Raw genomic sequence first — 25,465 nt, 5'->3', positions numbered from 1 at the left:
ATACTGTGTACTAGACATACAAGATGAATTCACCATATCCTTCCAATATGGGAGTAACATTTGCAGATATCTCAAGCTGCAGAGACCTTATGCATTACAAATTTTGCTGCTGTAGGCAAAGTCCAGCTCAGGAAAAGCTTAGGAGGAAGACCCTGACTGTAAGAAACCACCATAAATACCTGGATTGCATATAAAGAGTGTACACCGGTGAATGGCCAGCTAGAATCCAGAAAGAAACATATGCAGCTTTATTTATAACCTGCAAATGAATATAGCAGTACTTACTTATAGAGTCACTGGTGCTAGGCTAGTGCATGTCAATGGCCATAGTTAGCCTGCCACTAAAACCAGTCTTACCCACTCCACAAAGCACCGGAAGCAAATCTATTATTACACCAGACTGTTAATGTAAATGTCTGTGTTGATAGAATAAGGTTTGAAATAAAACTAACCTTGTATCACACGCATCTTCACATGTTGAGGGACTATTTTCTTATATATCACTCCGCCACTGCCATGCTTTCTGTCAGGAAGTACAACTCGCTGCTGCTGCTCAGACATAAATCTTTCAAATGCAAGGTTGGTTTTACATCTAACATTCTCATCGACAGTCTGGCGTTATAATAGTTTTGCTTCGAGTGTTTTTAGTGGCAGGCTAACTATGGCCATTGACATGCACTAGCCTAGCACCAGCGACATCTGCAAATACAAGTACTGGATGGAATACTTAAAAAAGTGACTACACACATCTCCAACACTCTGGCTAACTTGGAGGTCCTATGTCCAAAATTCCGAACTGTCCCTTTAATTCTTTTGACAGTTTTGTGTTTTTGTTATGGTTGTTTATATGTGTGGATCACTTTAGCTGCTCTGCGTAACATTTCTAGTGGAAGGTCCGCCACCTGCTTGTCTCTATGGAAATGTTATTGCTTTATTTAGAATGTTCGACAGCATAGATTAAACCTATCTATGACAAGGGAGACAAGCAGGTTACAGCACTACGCTACATTACAGTTCAGATCTGAGGAGAGTCACTTCTATTCACAAAAGAAATTATTGTATTTTTGAGCAACAGAAACACCTGTAATGAAAAATATGCTAGATGGATATGTTTAATGTCATACCATGGAACATTCCAGGCAAAGCAATAACATCTCCGTAGAGACAAGCAGGTAGGGGACCCTCCACCAGAAAAGTTGTCAACATAATCTTGAACTAACTAAACTATATATTTATTGCATATAATTCTGTGTATACTAATCGTCCAAGCGTTCCCAAATTACTGTAACTGGATCCTATAGCAATAGACTTTATTGATCCACAAGGGAAATTACTTGGACATTGAAGCTTATTACACACAATATAATTTGCCTGGGATCCATAATATACACCTAATACTTTCCAAAGGTATGAGTCGAGTCACTGTTGAATCTCCCACACACGTCTATATCAAAACAAGTAATGGCTTCTGACAAGGAAAAAATAAAGAAAAAAAACATTGCAGGAGATTGAAAAACAAGCAAATTTTTGATGCGCGAAGCACTAAACCATGGTTATCTGAGGTGAGATAAACTTTCAATTTTATTTGTAAATTATAGGTGACCAATGAGCTCTGTCTTTCCACATGCGTCACGGAAATAAACAAACCAAAATAAACCATGTTTGGTTCTGGCTTGAGACGCAACAGAGGGAGAAAGCTATCAATATAATAAATAAAGCAAACAGGAAATGGTAGATACTTACATACTTAAGAAGTTGCCGCTACGATACATACCTCGATGCATAGACCGCTTTTCAATACAGTGAGCTTTCGATTCGATACGATATATTTCACATCAATTCAACATGGTTCAGGTTCACTGAAAAACAAAAGCTAACTCCTGGCTCTGATACTAAAAGTCCACTAAGTTTGTGCAGAGTTAATATGAAAAACACCCATTTTACTCCAAACAGTGAAAATGTCAACATAACTGCAGCTCTTACACAAATTTATTTATTAAAGTATACCTAAAATGTCTCTTGACGATATATCGATACAGCAGCCCGTAATATTGATACTGTAGCAGCACATTAAATGAAATGGTACATCGATATTTTGATATTTCTGCACACACTTACTCACAGTTGTGTTTTGTTTCATTCACCCATGTTGGTGTTATCCTTTATTATTAGTCTGTCTACATCTCTAAAGATCAAAATTTTCTGTTCTCCAGGGCTTCACTAGAATCCAAATTATTCTAGTGAAGATGTATGAAGTTTAAAAACACAGTGGAGCACTTCCTGTATTATCGCATGACATCACATAGTCGAACAGAGTGTTTACTGTTTGAGAGAAGAACTCCACTCTAAAATATGGACTTGTGTGTTAAATATGTGTGAATGAAACAAAACACAACTCCAGGTATGTTTTTGATGAGGAAACAGTAGTACATCTCCCCACTTTTTTCAGAATTACTGATTTGAAGACTGTATTTGTGATTGGTAATCTAAAATAATTGCCTTTACATATCTGCTGATTATTGTTGGAACATAATGTCATTTATCATCTATTAAATATCTAAATATAGTAGTACCGGTAATTCCTCACCTAAACACCTGATAGTGTCAACAGGTCACAGCAGCTTCTGAAAAGGCAGTAATTTAGATCCTTCACATATTTTCCACGTTGTACCCGCTGCAGAGGAGGCTTCATGCATTTGTTTGGACTCAAATAAGGAGAGAGAGAGATCCAGGTTTTGTGGGTCACGTCTGTCAGGTAGATACAGCGTCTGCTCCCTGCCATCTGCCCACAGTCTCAACCAAGTCACAATATGTTTAGTAATGCACTCCAGTCTGGGCTTTCCAACGTGCTCATTTATCATAGGAGACAAACAGCTGTACTGCTTCAATTACAATGACACCTAAATGTGGTCTATAAACTTCGTAATGAGAAAAGGCCGGTAAATAATGATGCCGTGTTGAAGGTGAGAGCAATTTGACACATCAGAGCTAATTATTCCCCCAGCCTGATAAATCACATACGTTGTTTTTGTAGAAATATGGTGGCTAGCCAGGGCAGTATAGACGGTATAAGGTCTATGTGTGTGGAGTTTGTATGTTCTGTCTCTCTAACAAAGTGAAAGTAGTATGTACTGTACTTAAGTATTTCGATTTTAAAGTGGATGGTTTTTAATGTTTACTTCACTACAATCGAGAGCTCATTGGATATCTTTACTTTTACTTGGGTACTTTTTTTTTTTTTTTTTTGCTCCGGTATCTTACTTAAGTAACACAATTGACTCCATCACTGGTTGTACTTGTATGTATGGTGGTATGTTCAGTAGTTACCATGGTGACACAATGCACATATTTGCAATCATGCCAAAAATTGGGGTCCAGTTGTGATCTGACCTTGTGACGTTCTGCTCATTTGAAGAGATATTTAAAGCTTGATTCTGTGATTTCAAGTGCTGGATGTGGGCTAGTTTTAAGACAGTTCAGTGTGTTGAGATACAAACCCTTATCTTTTTTTGTCAAATTATCTGTATATTTTGTGATTAGCTCAATATGGGCATGGGGGCGCAAACTTGGTGAATGCATTATATGACTTCTTCATCTCCTTTGGGATACATATTCAAGAAGAAATCAATTCTTGGCATGTTCATACAAAAGCACAAAGCTCAACAATGGACACATTATAATGCACCTTTGAATCATATTTAATAAAAAGACAGAAATGCTATTTGCTCTACATATATTTTATTTAAACATCTTAAAGTAAACGTAACATTACACATATTTCCTCCAAAATGAAAAAATACAAATACAGCAGCGGGACCAATGAATTGTTAATGCTCTTTAACACACCTGTAAGAAAACAAATATTTCTTCAGAGTGGTTTGAAATGCTGGTCCTTTTGGATTGGGGGGTAATTCAAACAACAACTAAGAGAAGTGTGTCTGCCAATCTGCGCTATCGGCGCCTCCAGCCACCACCATCACTCACTCACACACACACACCACTTTCTTACTAGGCAATGTAAGTGAATTGTCTTGCTTAAGGCCACAACAGCAGTTTTTGACAGGCACCCCACTGTGGCACCTTGAATTCCCAGCGATCTCCCACTTCCCAGTGGAATTCCAGCCTCATTCAAATCGAAACACTCTACATATTTTAAAGATGATGCGTTTTTGAAGATGAGATATTATGCAAATAGTGTCAAATTGAAATAGACTTTCTTTTAGCCCAGTAGAGATTTTAAATTTGATTTATCGACTGAATATATTTTTTGCACATTCCCAAAGTGTTCTGAATACTTGAAATACATTCACGCTGAGTGTCATCTTTGATATTTTGCTGTGACATTGCACTGGGGGGTTCAACATGTATTCGTATGGTGAAATATTCATCAGTTTCCATGGTGACTCAAAGCACTCATTAAGACAGTTTTAAAATGGTCTGAAAACTGAAAAACTGTTGGTTGATGCCAGCTTGTGACATGTATCAGATCAGATAAAATAAAGTACAGATTAAAGTCTAATAAAACCTCAGACAGATCAGTGCCTACAGTTAGCATGACACCCCCAGGAAGTGTTGAAGACATCTGCTGCAAAGTATCAATAATAGAAAGATAATGAGCATTCTGAACAGAAAATCACTACATTTTTGGTATATTTCTTCTTGAATGCATTTCCTTGTGTGCCCTCAAGCAACCCTTGAACTTTGACCTAAAAAGTTATAATAATATTTACCCTAAAATCCCTTTAATTGCTCTGGCTCTCCACATAAGCCTCTCATCTCATTTGAGTTCCTGGATAAACAAGGATGAACAATGGCCAATCAAAGCCAAAAGAGGTCACACTGTCCCAGCCTTTTCACAACATCTTATTAATGTTTAGGGAAATAGTTTTCATCAACAATGCTGATGAAAATGACCACGAAAAATCACAATATTCAAACGAAAGGCAGAGTTCGGTCATTAGGGAATGTGTAATAGGACTTTCAGCTTCATTTCTCAAATATTATCTGCAGAATCAATGCCAAAATAATTATCTTTTGTCGGTTTTTAATTACTGTTTTTGCAAGACAACAAACTCCACTGATTAAACCCGATCATATCAGTCTAATGATGCACAAAATATTAGCTGAAAATTTAAATTATAGTTTGTGGTAAATTACATGAATAGAAAGTAGTAATTTAAGTTGCAGATTGCTCCCCATTATTTGTATGCAACGCCACGCACGGGGATGCAGTCATGATTCAGCCCCTCTCAGCAGGCCCCTGCAAATGTATGCAAGGGGAATTATAAACAGGATCGCTGGTAATAAAAATAAAATAGTAGAATCATTTTGGAAGGCTGTCTCTTCTGTCTGCTAACTTTGCTTCTTATACAATCACCTCCCAGGCCACATTACACTCTCTCCCCTCCATCGCCCTACCACTGTTTTATTCAAGGTCCTATATCATGCAAGATGGACTCTTGTGAGAAACAGGTCATGTTATAATGTTGATACCTCATCAAAAACATGCCTCGAGTTGTGTTTTGTGTTTATTTTTCGGACTATAAGTTGCTCCCGGAGTATAAGTCGCACCAGCCAAAAAAATGTGTAATGAAGAAGAAAAAACATATATAAGTCACACCGTACTAAGACTTTTTTTTTATATATTTAATCAGAGACCAGAAACTGACATTTCATCTTGAAAGGCAAGTTATAGTAATAACAATAGAATAGAGAACAACAGGCTGTTAACGTCACATGAACAGTTCTTCAGATAACTATAACATAAACAACAGAACAGAACAAGTTTACCAAACTCTCCATCTCACTCCAAATCACTAAATCCATTGAATTCTTCATCCTTGGGGTCACTTCTGACCAAGTCCGCACCCTCCGGAGGTAAACGGCGCACCACTTCCTCTTCTGCGTAGCTGTCGTCAGACTCAGCCTAAGTTTCAGTTAGAATTATTCTGGCCTTTCTGAATCCCGACAGGATGGTTTCAGTTGTCACTGAAGTCCAGGCTTTGTCGATTCATCCAATGACTTCCACGAAAGTTGCATGGTGCACTCTCCCGGTTGTCACAAGTTTCCTCGCTCACTCCAAACTTTCTTTCTGCTGCTCAATTATCGTTTTCAGCTGCATATTTCGCACAAGCTTAGAATGCCTTCTGGTAGCTGTCAGTGTGAAAATTCTAATATAAAAGTCGCACCGAACTATAAGTCACAGGACCACCCAAACCATGAAAAAAGTATGACTTATAGTTGGTACGACAGTCTGTGTACATCCCCAAAGTTCAAAACACTCTGTTGCACTTTGTGATGTTATGAAGTGGCTGTTTTCAAGTTAAGTACTCCCTTTTTTGCCTTTAGTTCAGTAGAGATGGGCAATTCCAGGGCTGAAATCATACAAATGATTCTAGTGAAGGTGTATGGAGTTTAAAAACACAGTGGAGCACTTCCTATATTACCACATGGCATCACAAGGTGGAGTGTTTTCCATTTGAGAGCAGAACACAACCTAACTATGCATGGCTTGTGTGTTAAATGTCTGTTAATGAAACAAAACACAACTCCAAGTATGTTTTTGAGAAGAAAACAACATTATAACATGGTTTAAAACTCACAAGAGTCAGTTTTGCTTAATATAGGACTTTTTAAAAAGTAAATCTGTCCATCTGTCTGTCTATACTGTAAAATATTTAAATTTTATTTAAATTTTAAATTTAAATTTTAAATATTTGAAAACTACTCTGACAAGTACAGCATTATTTCAAAGTAACATAAAGAGCATAGTGAATGCTATACCCACCTTTGTCTGCACTAAAAAAACTTTTAAGCTCCATCACAGCAGCAGAACTGTTGGCCTCCTCAACCTCTCCATCTCCTCTTCTTCACAAAACACTGTCTAGGCCCCAGTCACTCATCTCAATTAAATCCCTTACGAACCACCATTTTATCAACTGCTCATTACAGCTCACTCATTTGTATCTACCCGAGCTGAAATATATTTTTAATCAAACAGAAAATATGAAAAATTAAATCATTAGTTGAAAATGTGTTTCAGAGTGCAAGTGGTCCATAGTAGAACAGACAATTGAATTTGCTGAAGGGGTTATTATAAGCAGAGACTCAATGTGATCACTGTTAGTACGAAGAGTAATGAAATGGATAATTACAACAGTGGTTCGAAAACTGCCTGCAGGTTTAGTAAAAGTTTAGACCTGGTTTAGTTCTGGGTTAGTTCTGATTTAAACTTATCTAATACCTGCTTTAGTTCTTCGTTCATTTTTCTGCTTATATCCTGGTCTAATGATGCACTGCTCCAGCTTTTTCAGTTCCGATACCCAGGCCCGTCAACAAAATTTGGGGCTTGGGGCAAGAAACTGCACATGGGCCCCCCTCTAATATAAATTAATAGGAAGAGGGTCAAAATCTGGGCCCCAAAAACTGCTGATTCTCGATACCAGTGCAGAGACTGAAAACACTATTTCATTGAAATAAAAATAAAAAGACAAAACTGATCTAAATGTGTTATGTAGATGTTATTTATCTCTCATGTAACCACAGAACAGCTTTTTGCAAATAAAAGTTCAAATATTATGTGACTTTCTGGGCCAACTACAACATGCAGTCTAATTACATAAGTCCAACCAGGATATCAACTGAATCGATATTTGAGAAGCTCATATCCGATTCAGCAAAATTTTCAGTATCTAGGCTGATATCCAGAACTAGTATCGGATCAGCAGATTTCTAGTACTAGTTTAGTTCTTGGTAAATTTTTCTGGTTATATCCTGGCCCACTGTTTTGTCAAGGTTATTTATTCGTAATATATTTGTCAGATTGCTGGTGGACACTGCCTTAGTTAGTTCCTCCCTTCAGACAGATGTAAGGCAGCGTCCACCATCAATCTGACCGGACCTGAAGAAGGAGCTTGGATGAGCTACGAAATGTATTCAATCAAAAACTTTGTCCATTTGACAGAATAGAATTTTTCTTTTGTTATGGATCTACCTGGACAACTGAGGGATTACACAGACATTTCATCTTATTGTTTAAAGGTTACAACTGAAATACAAATTACTCTGTGGAAATCCATCTTAGAAATGCCAAAAGGATAACCCTAGTTTAGTCGAATTACTTTAGCTATATTAGTAATTTAGTCCTGGTGCATGCACCGTATTTTTCGGACTATAAAACGCTTCTAAGTACAAGTCGCACCAGCCAAAAAATGTGTAGGTCTGGCTGTCATCAGACTCAGTTTCAGTTAGAATTATTTTGGCCTTTCTGAATCCCAACAGGATGGTTTCGGTTGTCACTGAAGTCCAGGCTTTGTTGATCTATCCTGTGACTTCCAGGAAAGTTGCGTGGCGCACCCTCCTGGTTGTCACAAGTTTCTCGCTGACTCCAAACTTTCTTTCTGTTGCTCAATTACTGTTTTCGGCTACATATTTCGCTACTTGCAGCTTGTAAATATGATTTTCTCTTTGGGGGCATTTGTGTTCAGTCTTCTCAGTTGTCTTTATAAGTTTGTTTAAATTTTAAATTTTTAGTGGTACAGAAGTAATGGTGCAATCAAATGACATGATACAGACAGGACAGAGGTAGACAAGTGACAGTGGTACAGGAGTAATAGGAGTAGTAGACACACAAGCCTAGAAAAAAAGTCAGTGTGAAAATTGTAATATATAAGTCACACCGGAGTATAAGTCGCAGGAACACTTGAACCATGAAAAAAAGTGCAACTTATAGTGCAACATATAGTAAAAATACGGTATTTGAAATTTCCCCTTTTGACATCATTTGAAGTGGATTAAGAGGGCAGCATTAGGAAGGGCATCTGGTTTAAATTAGCTCAAGGTGAAACTTTGTTATGACATACCAGATTGAAAAAGTGATTGCAGTTATGTAACAGCGCCAACTTACACTGAGTAATAATCATATAGGGCAAAAGCAGAACCTGACTCCCTTTGGGCACAATGTACAGAAACAAGCACAAGTGGGACAGAGCTGTATCTAGGACAGTGTGTGCGAGTTTTAAAAGTGCCATCATTAGCATGCAGGTTAGCTAACAGCTCAGGTTGAGTGAGTGATTTTAGGTTTGTGTTTTTGTAAAAGGATGTCATGGCATTTCTTCATCACCTACTCCTCCTCTTCCTCTATACACAACCAGTCAAAGGGTTCACTTTTACCACAGCACTTGTAAATGCCTTTACTACACACCTGACAGTTTGATAACGTTATCTTTATATTGCCACTCAGAGCTCTTTTCTGTGGCTGTTGCTCTGTGAATGGTTCTCCCCGTCATCCTGCTGTCACATCACCCCAGTGTTTGTTCAGTCACATGTTTCTGGAGCTCTTCAGTCTCACGCTCATGTTGATCTGTTTCAGCCCTGGAGATCGAGTGCAGGTCACAGACGACTCCAACGAAGAATGGTGGAAGGTGAGTGTAAAATAAATCCATTTCATTTCAACAATGCACTGGATTTATATAGGGTTTTTTGGACTCTTAATACTTGGTGATTGTAAGCAACAATTGTGCCCACATCTGCAATAGGGTAGCCTTGACAACAAGATGAATTCTCGTGATATTTGTGAGAGAACCCGTCTTGACCAACACCTGCTAGTTGGTGCACCAATCACAGAGCAGCACAGAAACCACCTCACAGAGCAGATGTTTGTGCAGAAACCAAAAGCAAAGTTCCCAAATGTAACAAAACAAACATGGCCACGCTGATGGACGTACATCAGCCCATTTTAGCGTCATTGCGTTATTGCGGATTTCATTTTTGAAAAATGTGCAAAAGGAAAGAGCTTTGAGTATTTGTGTATAGGGGAAACGTCTGTGCTTTTCTTTTGACTGGACGTAACAGAAAATATTTTTTGGGGGGTTGTTCCGCGGTCCTGAAGCTTCACCCAATCAGATTCAAATAGCCGTTATTCTTCAGATGATTTGGATTCATGTGAACCAAATATCCCAAACTTGTGTAACTCAATAAATTTTTCCTCATTTAATTCAAATCCACTCACTGTTGTCTGTTCTACTTTTGTAGCCACAGCTGCTCTGGGAGGAACTGGCAGAGCCTGGCCTGCCATTTGGCCCCTTTAACTACTCACAATTCAATTCAGTTTATTTTTGTGAAGCCCAAAATCACAACAGCAGTTACTAACAGGGTGTAATAAGATCATTGATTTAACCAACAGAAAGTTAGAGAATCAAAGGATAAAGCAAAAATAATAATTATATTGGGGTCAACCAGCCAGGTGAGGGAGGGGAGGATCCAGGTCCACAGGGTCTGGAGACAGGAGGAGCTTCTAGGGTCCAGTCATCACTGGGCAGTGGCAATAGGGAATCTTACACAACTGTATTTCACAGAGGAGACTGGGACAGGGAACAGTAGCTCAGTTGGTTGAGTGCTCTGGAGGTTGGTGGTTTGACTCCTGCTCTTGACATAATCATCATTGCTCCACTGATCTACAGGTTAACAGTGCGACAATGACATCGATATTTGGTATAGCTTTTAATGTAACATTATCTTCCAAAGTTCAGGCTAAGTTTGAACTGGCCAAAAACAGCTCTTGACCTTTATTGGAATACCTTATCCATTGCATTTCAGATTCAAATTTAGGCAAAACAAATGCTCACTAAACTATATATACATTGTCTGTAACCTTGACTCACTGCAGAAAGTGTAGAGGTCTGTGTGGAGCAAACCCATGTGATCATTGTGCACATATGTAAATCCTGGTCTTTAAGCACGAGCTGTAACATCACACCTGCTCCTCTTCAGCACACAGAAGGGCTCACACAGAAATAGATGCTCATTTTGTTCAGAAAATTACCAAAAGACTTTAACATAATGTAATTGAACAACCTCAAAGAGCCCCTTTATTGAGAGTGTAATGAGCTGCTCTCGGTCTCAATGGAAATAAATGGACATCTGTGACTGTTAAGTGTTGGGAATGCGCCCAGAGAACAAGAGCTAACCAGAGGGCACGGGCTATACCAGAATATTTATTTACTGCAACTTGTGCTTACTTTCCAGACATATGAAGTGTTCTTTCTGAGTTATTTTTGTAGAATTAAATTAGACTTTTCAGATTTATGTAGGATTGTTTTATATAGATTCATTAACAAGTTTCTGTTCTTTAAATTTTCTGATCTATGTTATAATGTTGTTTCCTCATCAAAAACATATCTTTAGTTGTGTTTTGTTTCATTCACACATAACACACAAAGCCTGCATATTTTCTCAAACAGGAAACATTCTGTTTCACCTTGTGAAGTCATGTGCCAATACAGGAAATGCTCCACTATGGCATCAAAATAGTCCCATAATACACTGTCACTATAAAATATGCATTCGGGCATATTATATTATTTCACACATGAAGATATTAATTAGCTCTAAGCGCGAGGAGAAATCTGTGACCTGCGCACAGAACAACCACTGGGGGGCAGACACACCATCGAAAAGACAACAAGCACTCTCGAAGTTTATTTCTGTTCAGTTGCACGCGAGCTGGATTTTTGAATCCGTGTATCATTCTTTCATTAATTTTTCAAAATAAAAAACAACTATTTTCTTCATTATTTGTCTCCAAAACCAAAATGAAAAAAATTTATAAGGATAATTTTTTTCAGTTTTCGGTGTTGTGATTGAATGAATAATGGAAAAAATGGATAACAGCCTTTTGTCATTTCTATGGCTTAAATTGCGATGCCGGACTTTTGCGCCACATACGGACTGAACCAGGACTGAACCAGGACTGAACCAGGACTAAAACAGGACTGAACCAGGACTGAGTGTTGGGACGGACCCGGAGGTGTGCCCACGTAGACTGTTGGGTGATCAGGATTGAGACCGGGACTGAGATTGGAACTAAGACTGGGACTGAGACCGGGACTGAGACAAGGACCAGACCAGAACTGAGACCAGGACTGAGACAGATACACAGATTCAAAAATCAACCACACTCACATGAACGGACAGAAAACAACTTCGAGAGAGCTTGTTGTCTTTTCTACGGTGCGTCTGCTCCTCAGTGGTTGCTTTGCACGCAGGTCACAGATTTCTCTACATGCTCACTCGCAGTTAATATCTACATGTGTGAAATAATACAATACGCTGGAATGCATGTTTTATCGTGCGTGTATATTATGGGACTATTTTGATGCCATACCCCACTGTGTTTTTAAACTCCATGCACCTTCACTAGAATTATTATGGTGATTTCAGCTCTGCAATTGTCAGTCTCCTAAAAAAAACAAAAAAAAAAAAAAGGTAAAAAGTAGCTGTCAACTTGAAAACTACCACTACATGACATCACAAGGTGGAACAGAGCATTTTGAGGATTGTAACAACAACTTTTCAATGAGCTCTATGCTGTGTAGACTAATAATAAAATCAACCGTGTGAATAAAACAAAACACAACATTTTAAAAGAACACTATATAACTTTGCAAGTGAGGACATTGCCACCCGCTTTGCCGTTATATAAATGTTATCTGTCTCTCCATCCCTCTATCTCTCTATCTATGTATATGCTAATTCCACATAAAACAGATATTGTGGTGTTATTATCAGCATTCTAGCCATAAAAAGTCTGTTTCTACTTTATCTCTAACCAAAGGTGACGCAGTAGTACCCTCCTATCCCCAGCACTGGATCTAAAATGCTTTGAATTATGCATTAACGGTGAATCATCCATTACTTTTGTATAGCTATGGGTGATGGCCCACAACCAAAGGCATCAACAACATAGACAGTGCCGTAATTATATTCAGCATAGCAGGGGACACAATGCACCAACATTTGTCATAAACAGGCTGGTTATGTATTCATTCTTATTAAAGTGATAATTTAATAAGCAGTTAGGTGACAGGAGACAGTACAGTTCTGTGACAAATCAGTATTCTAATAGTGATATCTGTTTTGTATTTACCAACGTTTTAACTGAGACATTATTATTGCAAAGGTGATCAGAGGGTTACTTTTTATACAACGCTGCACTGTAACCTTTAAGTGGGAATAGGTATTTCAACTATTACCAGTGACTCCAACATTTTTTTGCTATTTTGTAACTATTTGATGCATTATTCAAGGTCATATATTACGCTAAATCGACTCTTGTGAGCTTTAAGCCTTGTAACCTCCTCTAAAACATACTAGGAGTTGTGTTTTGTTTCTTTGTTTCATTTTAAATCAGGGAGCTCTCTCAAATAATCACCAACATACAAATATCCCTTGAGCTCTACTGATCCAACCTTTTTGAAAATACAATCAAGTCAATAGTTTCAGTCAAAATATATGTATAACTTCACTACAGAAAGTCAAAGTTACATTAATTTTCTGGAGTTGGCACATCACTTACATGATTCCGTAGAAATAGATGGTAAAAAGCATACTTTGGAACATTCTCCAGAGATAGACAATGTTCACGTTGAAATAGCTATGTTCGTACTGTGTACGATTATAGCCAAAGGACAGTGTTGGGAAGTAACTGAATATCGAGAATATGTATTCTGAATACTAATTTCAAGTAACAGTATTCTGGTACAGTTCATTTTTTCACGTTTATATCACATACATCACCACCTAGCGTCACCACCTCGCCGCCTAGCATGCCTACCCAATCAAATTTCACACACTTCTGCATCATCGTATCTACGCAGATTTCCTCCCAAAAACACTTGTCTGAGCACAAAATAAAAAGTGAAGAAGCGATGCCACTTTTGTGTCTTGTGTTCAGGCCGTCATATAAACGTAGCCTTAGAGTGAAAAATAGAAAACAGTGCTCTTATGATATGTGCATATGCAATTTTCCCTTCTCCAGTGAGCGATAAATAAATGTACAACAAATGGTCAAACATGAAGCTGTTTTAATCCTACATTGCTTTCTACACCATAATTTAAATGCAACTTGATGTAAAAGTATTCTAAGTATCGTATTTTCCAGGCTATTAGACGCTCTGGATTATAAGGCGCACTGTCATTAAATGGTCTATTTTCGAACTTTTTTCACAAATAAAACGCACTGGACTTTAAACGAAACACAACAGTTGGATGGGTCAGTGGGACTTTGTTTGGCAAGTCCACAGTGACTCTGGGCTTTGTTCAGTTGTGGCGTGTAGGGAGGGTGCCGTCTGGGACCGCTGGTTTGTTGGTGTGTTCACAGTGACTCAGTTGTTCAGTTGTGGCTCAGAGTGGCACGTTAGACTCGCTTTTTCAGTTCGTTCCTCCGTTCCATTCCTTGTCAGCGTGGAGTGATGAGTGTGGTTGTGGGTGTTTTTCGCCGCACGGTCGCTGTCTGCTCTGTGCGTGTTTGTGTGCAGCTTTGTAGTTTACTGAAGTTGTGCTGGGACACTCGAGTGGATTCGTGTATAGGGTGTTCTGGCTTGCGGGGCGCGCGGTCCTTTTTTGATGGGGTTACAGGCTTAAGAGCGCATCTAATAGCCCGGAAAATACGGTATTCAGAATACAGTACTTTGATTACCCATGTATCAGAATACATTACAAAATACTGTTTAATGCAGGTATTTAGTATTATATAAGTACAATATTCTTCCCATTACTATTTCCATGGAGGCCTGGCTAAATAAGAGTCAGGTATGTGGAGATGCAAGCCCAAGAAACACATCTTTAAGCGATGCAGAAGACACAGAATGACTTTTGAATGCAATCGTGTCCCATGTACACTGAGTGCCATTAGAACTGCAGTTGCAGAGTACATGGAAGAGAAGTAATACAATTAAAGACAATGTAGTCGTAGAATCAAATAAGGATTGATTCTACAGGACATGTAATTTTCCTCTCAGGTTATTTAATACATGAAGCATCCACATTCATTAGGTTCATTTCCTAAGATGGACGCCGTATAGGGCCCATTTGAATGTAATTGTAAAACCACTCTGCCCTCACTAAACAATTTTCTGTTCGGTAATACATGTTTTCTTCCTTGAGGGTTAAAGGTGTGCTGTGTAACTTTTTGATTGGGGGTCCATCACCTGCTTGTTTCTATGGAGATGTCACTGCTTTACTTGGAATGTTCCACAGTATGACATTAAACAGCTTTACACCTTACATTTATTCGGGTGGTTTTATAGCTCAAAATGCTTTGAAAAATTGGCATTCTGACTGTAAGCGGGGTCCTCTCTCCACAGATCTGATGTGTAACTTGGTCTTGTTTGGTTTCAGTGAAGATAGAAAGGTTTAATGCCATACTGTGAAACATTCCAGACAAAGCAATAACATCTCAAGTGAAGAAATATAGACTAGAAATGTACTGACATGGCATAGGTAGAGAGAAATGCCCACAAACCTAAAAGTTGCTAGTTCAATTCTTACTCCAGAATGTTATACTGCTATTTTTCTTTGAGCAAGACTCACTTTGGCCATTTGGATGTTTTCCTCTACTGCAGTGCAGTAGTTCTCCACCACCTTCTTATCCAATAGAGCACCAGCAGGTATAAAATAGGACTACAGCATTGCTACAGAAGTTCAAAACAAGAACCAATTCAAAGACCCAGGCATCTGTCCATTTCCCCAGGGGCAGCTCTGCTCTTGCTTACGACCCTGAGTCTGAGTGAGGAGTCAATGAATTTTGCATCAAAACTGTCAAGTAACTTTGAGTATCGAGAACAGCATTATAGTCTAGTAGGCTAGTATAGTATTTGTGGTATGAGTTCATAATAACTTTATATATATATTTTTGTAACAATGTTTTTATTTAGTTTTTTTGGACATTATCAAAGCATAATCAAACACTATATGCTAGAATTGTGTACAAATGAAGAAAAAAATTCAACAAATTATACTATATAAAGCAATTCCTTAGACTGAAGAATAGACCTTTTTTACAACGGCGATAAGTGCCACAATGTAGGGTAAACGTAACTCCCAGTTAATGCTTTTCTATGGCAAATATATCTTTGGAAATGTCTAGTTTATTTTCCACCAGCTTCATAAATCTTCAAATCACCAAATCTTCATTCAACAAGGCCCACAAAGGAAATATTCTGTTCATGAAGAATTTATCCACAACTATCAAGATAAGAAAGACGAAAACGCAAAGGCAAACAACGACGCATTAGTGAATTACTGAATAAAACTAACATTATGGCAAATATGCAAGACATTTCCACAGATATTTTGTCATAGAAAAGCAGTAACCAGGAGTTACATTTACCCTACATCATGGCACTTCCAGCTGTTGTGAAAAAGGTCTATTCTTAATAAACTATTAATTAAATCTTCATTATTCATTAAATCTTTCTTCATGATTTCTTAAGAATAATTAAGGTGTATTTTTTTTTTAAGTATTTCCTCTGTTAATTCATATTCATCTAGTTGACTTCTTATTATCAAGTTCTTGTCTCATCCTACCCTTTTCATACACATGTACAGTCATTGCTTATCTGTTTGTTTTCTGTTTTCAGGGTAAAACTGGAGACCGCGTGGGCTTTTTTCCTGCTAATTTTGTGCAGCGGGTGCGTCCAGGAGAGAGAGTGTGGAGAGTGATCCAGAGCTCCCAGGGAAACCGTGAGCGAGGACACATGGCTGTGCGAGAGTCCCAGGTAACCAAGACCTACAAGGATAATTTAGGACCATTTTACTGTCAGTCCTGTCCTCTTTAAAAACTCTACTGGCAGTTTAGACTCGGAAGCATGACTCATTCAAAGCATGTTGTTTTGGAGAGTTGCAGATCACAGGAAGAATTTTTGCGCAATCTTCAAATGACCTGTAAAATCAGATAGAAACTACATAGACCGGAAAAATCTGTTACTAATTCTATTCATAGCAGTTAATACTAGAGAAAATATGGTAAGACTGCATTCACACCATAGCCTGTATAGAAGAAGTGGACTAAGGGAGTGTGACGTCACCCATAGTGTTCACCTTCAGTCAAATGAAGCTCATCGAGGCTTGCGGTTATAGTGGCAAATTTGGAGACGAGTTCCATATTTAATGACAAAATGGCCCAATAAAAAAAAAAAAAAAAAAAAAACTGGATCATGTACAGGACTATTATAGATGTAAACTGTGACAAAATCACAAGAATCTGGATTTAATTGAGTCTAAATTTTGAAGGAGCTTGTGCACCATGTCAGCTTGAGAGCCAGTAGAAGCATGTTGCTTTGGAGACTTCCAGATCACAGGAAGAATTTTTATACAGTTTTGCATCTTCAAATGAACTCAGATCAGCTAGAAACTAGATAAACCAGAAAAATCTGTCATTAGTTGTCTTCAGAACAGTTAATACAAGAATAAATATGGTAAGGTTGTGTTATTATATTATTATTGTAAGACTTTTGACAATACGATTACAGGATATTTCTTGGCTTGGTCTTGTTCTACAGGTTTTGGTCTAGTCCTGGTTTGGTTCCAGTTTTAGTCCTAGTTTAGTTAAGGCTAATATTGTGAAAGTTTGCTTCACTGGAAATTGAAACTTGGTTAGTAGTAATGCTGTGGTGTAGTCATCAGTATTAGCTATAAGCAACAGGTGGTAGTAAAATTTATTGAAGTTATAAGTATAAGACTAGTAGCAGGATTACTAGAAATATAAATACTAGGATTTTATATGGACAGTGTCAGGAGCAATAGGTGATGATGTGTCACTGGCCAAGTCTAAGATCGATTACTTTCTCTCAGATCCTTTGATATTTTGGGCAGGACCATGACTCATCATAATTGAAAAAGTTGCTAAGTAATTGCATTGGCAAAAGTAGAGGAACTGGGAGTCATTGTACCCACAGCGGTATTAAATTTGGATCATTTTCAGATCCAAAAACCTGAGATTTTTGTCTAGAATCACGACTCCTGTATTAAAAGTTTTGCTTTTAATTTGTGGCACAAATTGGTGGATTTCAGATTCTACAATATGATGATGTCATAGTCCCAGATGGGGGCAAAAGACAGTTTTCCATATTGATTACTTTGTACTTGAAATATGTCATTGATAAATTTACAAATGTTGAACCTGATCATTTCTATCAGTGACAAGACCCAAGACCCAGAACAACAATATAGAATGTCAATGGAAAGCTCAATGAAATGTTTTAGTAGTACGATTAGTAGTTGTAGCTCAAGTAGTTGTAGTAGTAGTAATTCTTGTTGTAGTCGTAGTCGTAGTTGTTGTACTTTTTGTTGTAGTAGTAGTTGTAGAAGTAGTTGTAGTAGTTGTAGTAGTAGTAGTCAAGTCAAGTCATTTATTTATAAAGCACATTTAAAACAATTATAACAAGTTGCAAAAAAGTGCTTTACAACAAGAAGTAGGAGTAGGAGTAGTAGTAGTAGTAGTAGGAGGAGGAGGAGGAGGAGGAGTTGGAGTTGTAGCAGTATTAGTAGTAGTAGTAGGAGTAGTAGCAGTAGGAGTTGTTGGAGTAGTAGTAGTAGTCAAGTCATTTTATTTATATAGCACATTTAAAACAACTGTAACAAGTTGCAACAAACTGCTTTACAACAAGTAGTAGTAGTTGAGTAGCAGTAGTCGGAGTAGTAGCAGCAATAGTAGTAGGAGCAGTAGCAGTTGGAGTAGTAGTAGTAGTAGTAGCAGTAATTGAAGTAGTAGTAGTAGTAGGAGTAGTAGCAGTAGTTGAAGTAGTAGTAGTAGGAGTAGTAGTAGCAGTAGTTGAAGTAGTAGTAGTAGGAGTAGTAGCAGTAGTTGAAGTAGTAGTAGTAGGAGTAGTAGTAGCAGTAGTTGGAGTAATAGTAGTAGTAGTAGTAGTAGTAGTAGCAGCAATAGTTGAAGTAGTAGTAGTAGTAGTAGTAGTAGTAGTAGCAGTAGTTGGAGTAGTAGTAGTAGTAGCAGTAGTTGGAGTAGTAGTAGTAGGCAAGTAATTTTATTTATATAGCACATTTAAAACAACCGTAACAAGTTGCAACAAACTGATTTACAGCAAGAAGTACTAGTAGTAGTAGTAGTAGTAGTAGTAGTAGTAATAGAAGTAGTTGTAGATGTAGTAGATAGATAGATAGATAGATAGATAGATAGATAGATACTTTCTTGATCCTGAAGGAAATTCATTCTTCGGCAGCAACAATGGAACATAATAACTAATTATAATAGCAAACAGCAGCATTAAATAGTAATAGTAGTAGTAGTAGTAACAGCAGTATAGTTCAAAAGTTGTTTAGTCACTGCAGTAATTGATAACTGATTAGACTAGCCAGCTGGCACAAGGCTTTAGATCTGGTTCCTATTTCATCCTCTTTAAAAACAGCGCTGACATTTTAGCCCATGCAGGACCCATAACTCACTGCAGTAGTAAACAAACTCTTTCTAATTGGCTGCTCCCTCCTCAGATCTATGTGGGCAAAAGAGAAGACGGAGAGGAAACCCAGCAGTTGAGACACATAGTTTTAGTAGTATGATTGGTAGTTGTAGCTCATGTAATAGAAGTAATTGTAGAGGTTGTAATAGTTGTATTAGTTGTAGTAGTAGTAGTAGTAGTGGTAACTTACTGCAATAATAAACAAACTCTTTCTAATTGGCTGCTCCCTCCTCAGATCTGTGTGGGCAAAAGAGAAGACGGAGAGGTTTTTCTGAAGCTGAGCAGTGGAAAGAAGAGGGGTTTGGTGGCTGCCGACTCCATAGAAGAAATCTGAAAGTCTGCACTGGACCCGAGAGACTCATTTAAACCACAAAAAACTCCTAAAGACACCTGCACCATATGCCTTTTTAGGGCATTTTAATTGGTCCAGATTTGGGTACACAGTAGAGATGCGCGGATGGGCTATTTTTTCATCCGCAACCGCGATACAAAACTCATCATCCGCCCGCTATCCATTTTGCACCGAAGGTTTTCAAAACCGCACCCGCCCGCCATCCGCCGACTGATTTTAGATTTTAGAACAATCATACAGCAAACAAACTAAGGAGCCTCGATAAAAATGCAAACTATAGCTCATTCATTCCAAAATTCGCTCAGTGTGTATGTTCATTCTTAATTGTCAGAGTCGGCGTCAGAGCACATCTACTGGAGGGGCATGGGTCACCAGCAGGGGGGGCACTGCCATTTGAGAAATATTTTAACGCGGTGGAGTCATACACAGCAGAAATGCTATCAAACACGTTTTTCTTTAACAGTATTAGGCTAATTATGTGTTGTTATTATAATCATTATTATATTAAGATTATTATTATTATTAGCTGCAATAGTTGTTGAGGCTGTGTGGTAGACGATACGCACACAAGACAATAATAAAAGGTTGAGGTTTATTAAAAAACAATAAGTCCTGCCACTGGTTGTAAACATTAAAGGTTGTATGGAGGATTTTTTTTTGTTTCAAGTTGTCAATGATAGCATTATAGAGGTGCAGTAGCCTTGTAATTATGATGACCAAAAAAAAGAGAATAAAAATTCATCAACTCTGGACGTGGTGGGGCTAAACATTTGCCAATAGATAACGACACTACCTCGTTATCTGTTAGCTGACAGGCTGTCAATCAATCTCCCTACGTTTCTAGCGTAACTGACTTGCCTGCGCGCCGCCGGTACGTGGTTTACGTACGCCTGTCACGCAGTCCACAGACACAAGCCGCATAGACGCTGTTTACTCCACCAACGCAACAGTTCTTAGCGGCTTTTTTTTACCTATATCTTCCTCGCAGTTAGCACAAAAGTTTGTTACAATGGCAGACAAGAATCCAGGAGCAGTTAGCCGCAAAAGAAAGTCCGTTTTTGAGGTCGCTGAAAGAAGAAGACAAGGGGAAAAGCAGCGAAGCCAAACTAAGGTGATTCTTGAAGATTCATTCCAGCGATGGCGCGACTGAAGCAGACGCAGGGTCTAAAGACTGACGCATTGGTCGCCAAATTACTCCTGGACAGGTCACTTCTGCTTATTATGAAAACGTACTTTATTTCCAAGAGCTAGTCAAACGTTTTTCAGGACACGAAAGCGATATCCTATGTCTGAAAACGTAATTTTCAAGGCAAAGAAAGAGTCCGCTTGCTGCTGCGTGTTGTAGCTAGTTCATTCGCACGGAATCTCCGCGCAACCTTCTCTGCACCCCTTACTGCTCCTGTCCCCGCTGCCCGTTCCACTCTTCCCCCTGCTCCTCACTTCTCCGGGCACGGAATCTCAGCGCACCGCTCCCTCTCTCCTCTCTCCTCTCTCCCCGCTCCGCTCTTCTCCCTGCTCCTCACTTCTCCGGGCACGGAATCTCAGCGCACCGCTCCCTCTCCTCTCTCCTCTCCTCTCTCCTCTCTCCTCTCCCCGCTCCGCTCTTCTCCCTGCTCCTCACTTCTCGTCCCGCGAACGAAATGTCCGCGCCCCCCCCCCCCCCCCGCTCCTCACTTCTCCGTCTTGCCTAACCAACACTGTAGTTAGTTGTTTACAAGTCATGTGCAGCGCACTGGCTGTAAACAAACCTGTTTCTGGCGTAAAGAGGAGGCGGGAGGAGGCGTTTCTACGTAGGGAGCTGTGGGGGAGGGGGTGGTTTCACGCATGCGCAACATTTGAAAAAGGACAAACAGTCGCTGGATTTCTCGTTCCTTGGAAAATCCTCTATACAACCTTTAAACAACAGCCTCTCGTCAAAAACACCTCTGAACTAGAAATAGGCACGCATCGGACAGCACCAGGGCTGTAGTGAACGTGGTACACGAGGGTAACGCCGTCCAGTCCTGTCCTATAGAGACCTGAGACTTGAGGGACCGGGACTAAACCAGGACTAAACCAGGACTAAACCAGGACTAAACCAGGACCAGTGGCGGCTGATGGTATAATTTTTGGGGGGGGGGGGCACCAGTGGCCGCTAGGGGGGGCACGGCCCTCAAATGCCCCCACCTTGCCGCCGACACAGTTAATTGTCCATAACAACCCCAAACTGACAAACGTTTTCCGACTAGGCTGTTTTTGAACCTTCTTGCCTTCGTGTTGGATGTTGTTACATTCTGAACATTCTGCCATTGCCCGATGTTATTTCAAAGTCATAGCCTCACTCCATCGGTCTTTCTTTAAGTTTTAAATACCCCGAGTGGCAGTCTACGCTATAATGTCTGCGTGTTTTAAAATATATCTGATATCGAAACAAAACAAAAAAAAGCATAACTAAATAAATAGGCCCTATAGCCACTTACGTGTTGGCAAACAACTGAAATAAATTAGAAATAATAAAATAAACTGCATATAATATGTGCCTCGTAAACCTTAGGCATCAATAACCCGACACAACCTGAACCTTCAGAACATAAAAACGAGGTCAAATGGGCTAATTAAGGACATGACGTACACTTCATACTACAAGCATAGACAATGAGACTCGTCTTTTCAGATGTAGGTAACAATACTAACAATAACTTTTTTTTTTTTTTTTAGTAGTTAAACTGCCACCCGCCCGAATTTAATTAAAATATAATTTTTCGTCACGTCATCCGCCCGACCCGCGGATTAACCGCGGATACCGCGGTTGTAACCGCAATCCGCGCATCTCTAGTACACAGCATAGAGCTCATAGAAAAGTTGTTGTTACTATACACAAAATAAGTTACTTGGGTTTGGGGTCGGAATTTCAATACTAGTCACTATACTTTCACATAAAAAACATAATTGGGAAATGTTTATCAAATATAATACAATTGGATGTTATTAGCTGCCAGATACTGAGAAGTCTTTAGGAGTTTATAGCAAATTGTTTGTTGTAAATTGTAGGATCTGGCAACAAAGTTGGAAGCTCATTCTGCTTTCTGATTGGATAATTCTCTTGATTGCTTTGCTGAAAATGTTCCACAGTATTTATCGCTCTCATCGAGACAAGCACCACTAAGCCATGTTACAAGTCACATCTGTGGAGAGGCAACCCCACTCACATTAAAGTGCATGTGACAATTCTTGAATTTTACTTAATTTGGTGGCATAATACCTGTTGTAAATATAAATTATATTTTTACACCAATCAAGAAGCAGTTTGTGAAGAAAAGTTGAAAAACATTATAAGACAATTACAGGAAGTAGAAAGTTACATATTGAGAATTTTATGCCAAAGTATTAGGTATAGCTAGGTATAGGTATAAAAGGTATTTTCTTATCATTTTATTCATCAAATAATCATTTCTGTGACATTAGAGGAGTTTTGGCCCATTGTACGACATGGTACAACAGTACCAGTCTTGGAATTTTCATGTCATAATTTCTTAGACAGGTTGGCACCACTGAGTGCCCCCTCTCAATTTCATTTCTCTTCAGCAACTAGGTCAGGAATCAGAATACACTAGACTGTTCACAAAAACCTCGGAAGTGCGAGGTCGGGCACCAGCCAATCAGCGAAGAGCCATACATTCTGTGTTGGCAATGATTCCTGAAATCGAGGATTTAAAGCCGGAACAGCCGGAGAATGTTTGGTGAATTTTATCAAGGAGAAAGATGTTATTGCCCTTCTTCCTATGGGATTTGGGAAAAGCTTAATATACCAGTTAGCCTCGTCAGAGGCGCATTACATAAGTCACAACCAAATAGCAGTGATTGGTTAAATAAAAAAGTACCTGCCTACCGTTGAGCAAATGAATCCTAACTCTGCGAGGTCAGACAGTTTCTACAAAGTGAAACCAGCTAATGAATCTGGCAAATGATTTCTGACAAGAAAGTAAATTTTTAACCCTAAAATCAATGGCCAAAGTGGACATTTTGTAAAGAATGTTTAGTAAAATCTTAAAAACAACTATCCAATCCACTTTATTTATATGGCACATTTTATAAACATTACCGTTTCCAAAGTGCTGCACAGACAAATTAATACAATAAAAGACAGTAAATCATAAATAAAAACAATAGATAAAAAGTGTTAAAATGCATAAGGCTAAAAATTTTAATACATGAATAAAATCAAATAAAAAATTTAATTAAATTAAAAACACAGAGGACCACAAAACTCACACAGTGTTAAAAGCCAGAGAATAAAAGTGGATCTTAAGACGAGACCTAAAACACTCTACAACATTGTACGGACGTCAAGGAACAGAGCGTTACAGCACGTAGGGCCAGTCACAGAGAAGGCCCTGTCCCTCCTGGTTTTAAGTTTCATCTTAGTATTTTCATAGACGACTGAGGAATTACACAACCATCTTAAATCTAACCTTTAACCGTAACTGTTTTAGTGCAATGAGTAGTCTAACTGAGGCACTTTAACTATACATGATTTTGAAGTTTTTGTGAACAATAAAACAATGAAATAAAGGCTATCTATTCACATTTAATGCCATACTTTGGAACATTTCAGGCTAAGCAATAGCAGTAGAGAGTACACATGGCATACCCTCCACTAGAAAGCTTACACAGCACACCTTTAACCTTAATTAAATGAAACTTGCTGTAATTGTATTGAAATTTTGAACCAAGGCCTAACTTCACCCGTCTGTAGTTTCCAAGCATTGTGTAGGTGTCTTTGTCATCTTTTCAGTGTCTTTATGTACGATTTGTGAAGAGATGTCTGCTTCAAATGGAAAGATAACCAACGCGAGTCAAAGGAAAGTCCTGCCATTCAAAGTAACACAGAGGAGCAGATAAACAAAAGGTCAAATGCTTAATCCGGAAATCTCTCCAAGCCTCTCCGGGACAGATCTGCATCAGCGTGAAAAGAAACTGAAACCTGAGAGGATTCTGAAAGACTTTTCCAACCTTGTATAGATGATTTAAATGAATAAATCTTTAGGCGTTGCTACTTAAAAGCTCATAAGCCATGTTCCCTTTTGGCAACTGTTTTTAATGTATTTTGTCTTAATGATCGTCTGTGGTCTGTGTTTTGTTGGTCACTGTTTTATCATCTGGGGACGTGTGAATAAAATGTCCAAAATGTGAGTGTTATTATGCAATTTATGTAAAGTTGTTTAATGAAAAGAAAAGTATATGAGTAAAATCGGAACATGGGACAAAAGGTTGAATAAATCCTGTAAATTGTCACAATTTTTTTTTTTTTTTTTTTTTTTTTTTTTTGCAGCAAAGCTTTGTGTTCCATTTTTATTTTTTGTATTTTTGTTATTTGCTGACAGTTATTTTATGCAGTTTGCCCTTTTTAAACAAACCACAGGCACATACCTTTACTAGAATGGGCAATTTGTTGAAGTGTCTTGCTCAAGGGCATCATCACACCAGGGGGAGATTCAAACCTTCAACCTCTTTGAGCAAATATTTAACCTATACTATGCTACTCACTATCTCCTGGATTCATATAGACATTTACAATGTGTACTCTTACCATAGTGGACAAGTTTGTTTAAGTGTCTTGCATAAGGGCACAATTGCACATGGGCGAGATTTGAACCACCAACTTCCCAGGGTAGAAATGTAACTATTTACTAATCACTAGCTTCTAAAATAATGGTTCCAAATAAATGCACTTTTACTAGAGTAGAGTAGTAGAGTAGGTTAATTTTGCTGAAGTGTCTTGCCAAAGGACACAATTGCACCAGAGGGAGATTTAAACCGCCCACCTTTTTGAGCAAACATTAACACCACTAGGCTGCTCATTGTTTCCTAGAATAATGAT

The 25,465-nt window shown here is 38.6% G+C and overlaps 1 protein-coding gene across 1 annotated transcript in view; it reads left to right on the top strand.

Moving 5' to 3' along the window:
* LOC110161700 (SH3 and cysteine-rich domain-containing protein 2) overlaps positions 1-19,943 on the top strand; it is a 103,304-nt gene extending 83,361 nt beyond the window's left edge. Inside the window, exons 9-11 of the mRNA XM_055152871.1 lie at positions 9,371-9,422; positions 16,419-16,556; positions 19,489-19,943. Coding sequence (XP_055008846.1) covers positions 9,371-9,422; positions 16,419-16,556; positions 19,489-19,587 — 289 coding nt within the window. The 3' untranslated portion in view covers positions 19,588-19,943. The remainder of the gene's footprint in view (positions 1-9,370; positions 9,423-16,418; positions 16,557-19,488) is intronic.
* The last annotated feature ends 5,522 nt before the right edge of the window (positions 19,944-25,465 follow it).

Source organism: Boleophthalmus pectinirostris, unplaced genomic scaffold (genome assembly GCF_026225935.1).
Source record: "Boleophthalmus pectinirostris isolate CB_2022bp ecotype Guang Dong unplaced genomic scaffold, ASM2622593v1 HiC_scaffold_17, whole genome shotgun sequence".
Lineage (NCBI taxonomy): Eukaryota > Metazoa > Chordata > Actinopteri > Gobiiformes > Gobiidae > Boleophthalmus > Boleophthalmus pectinirostris.
The sequence above is the reverse complement of the archived record's forward strand: the minus strand, read 5'-3'. Positions and strand labels throughout refer to the sequence as shown.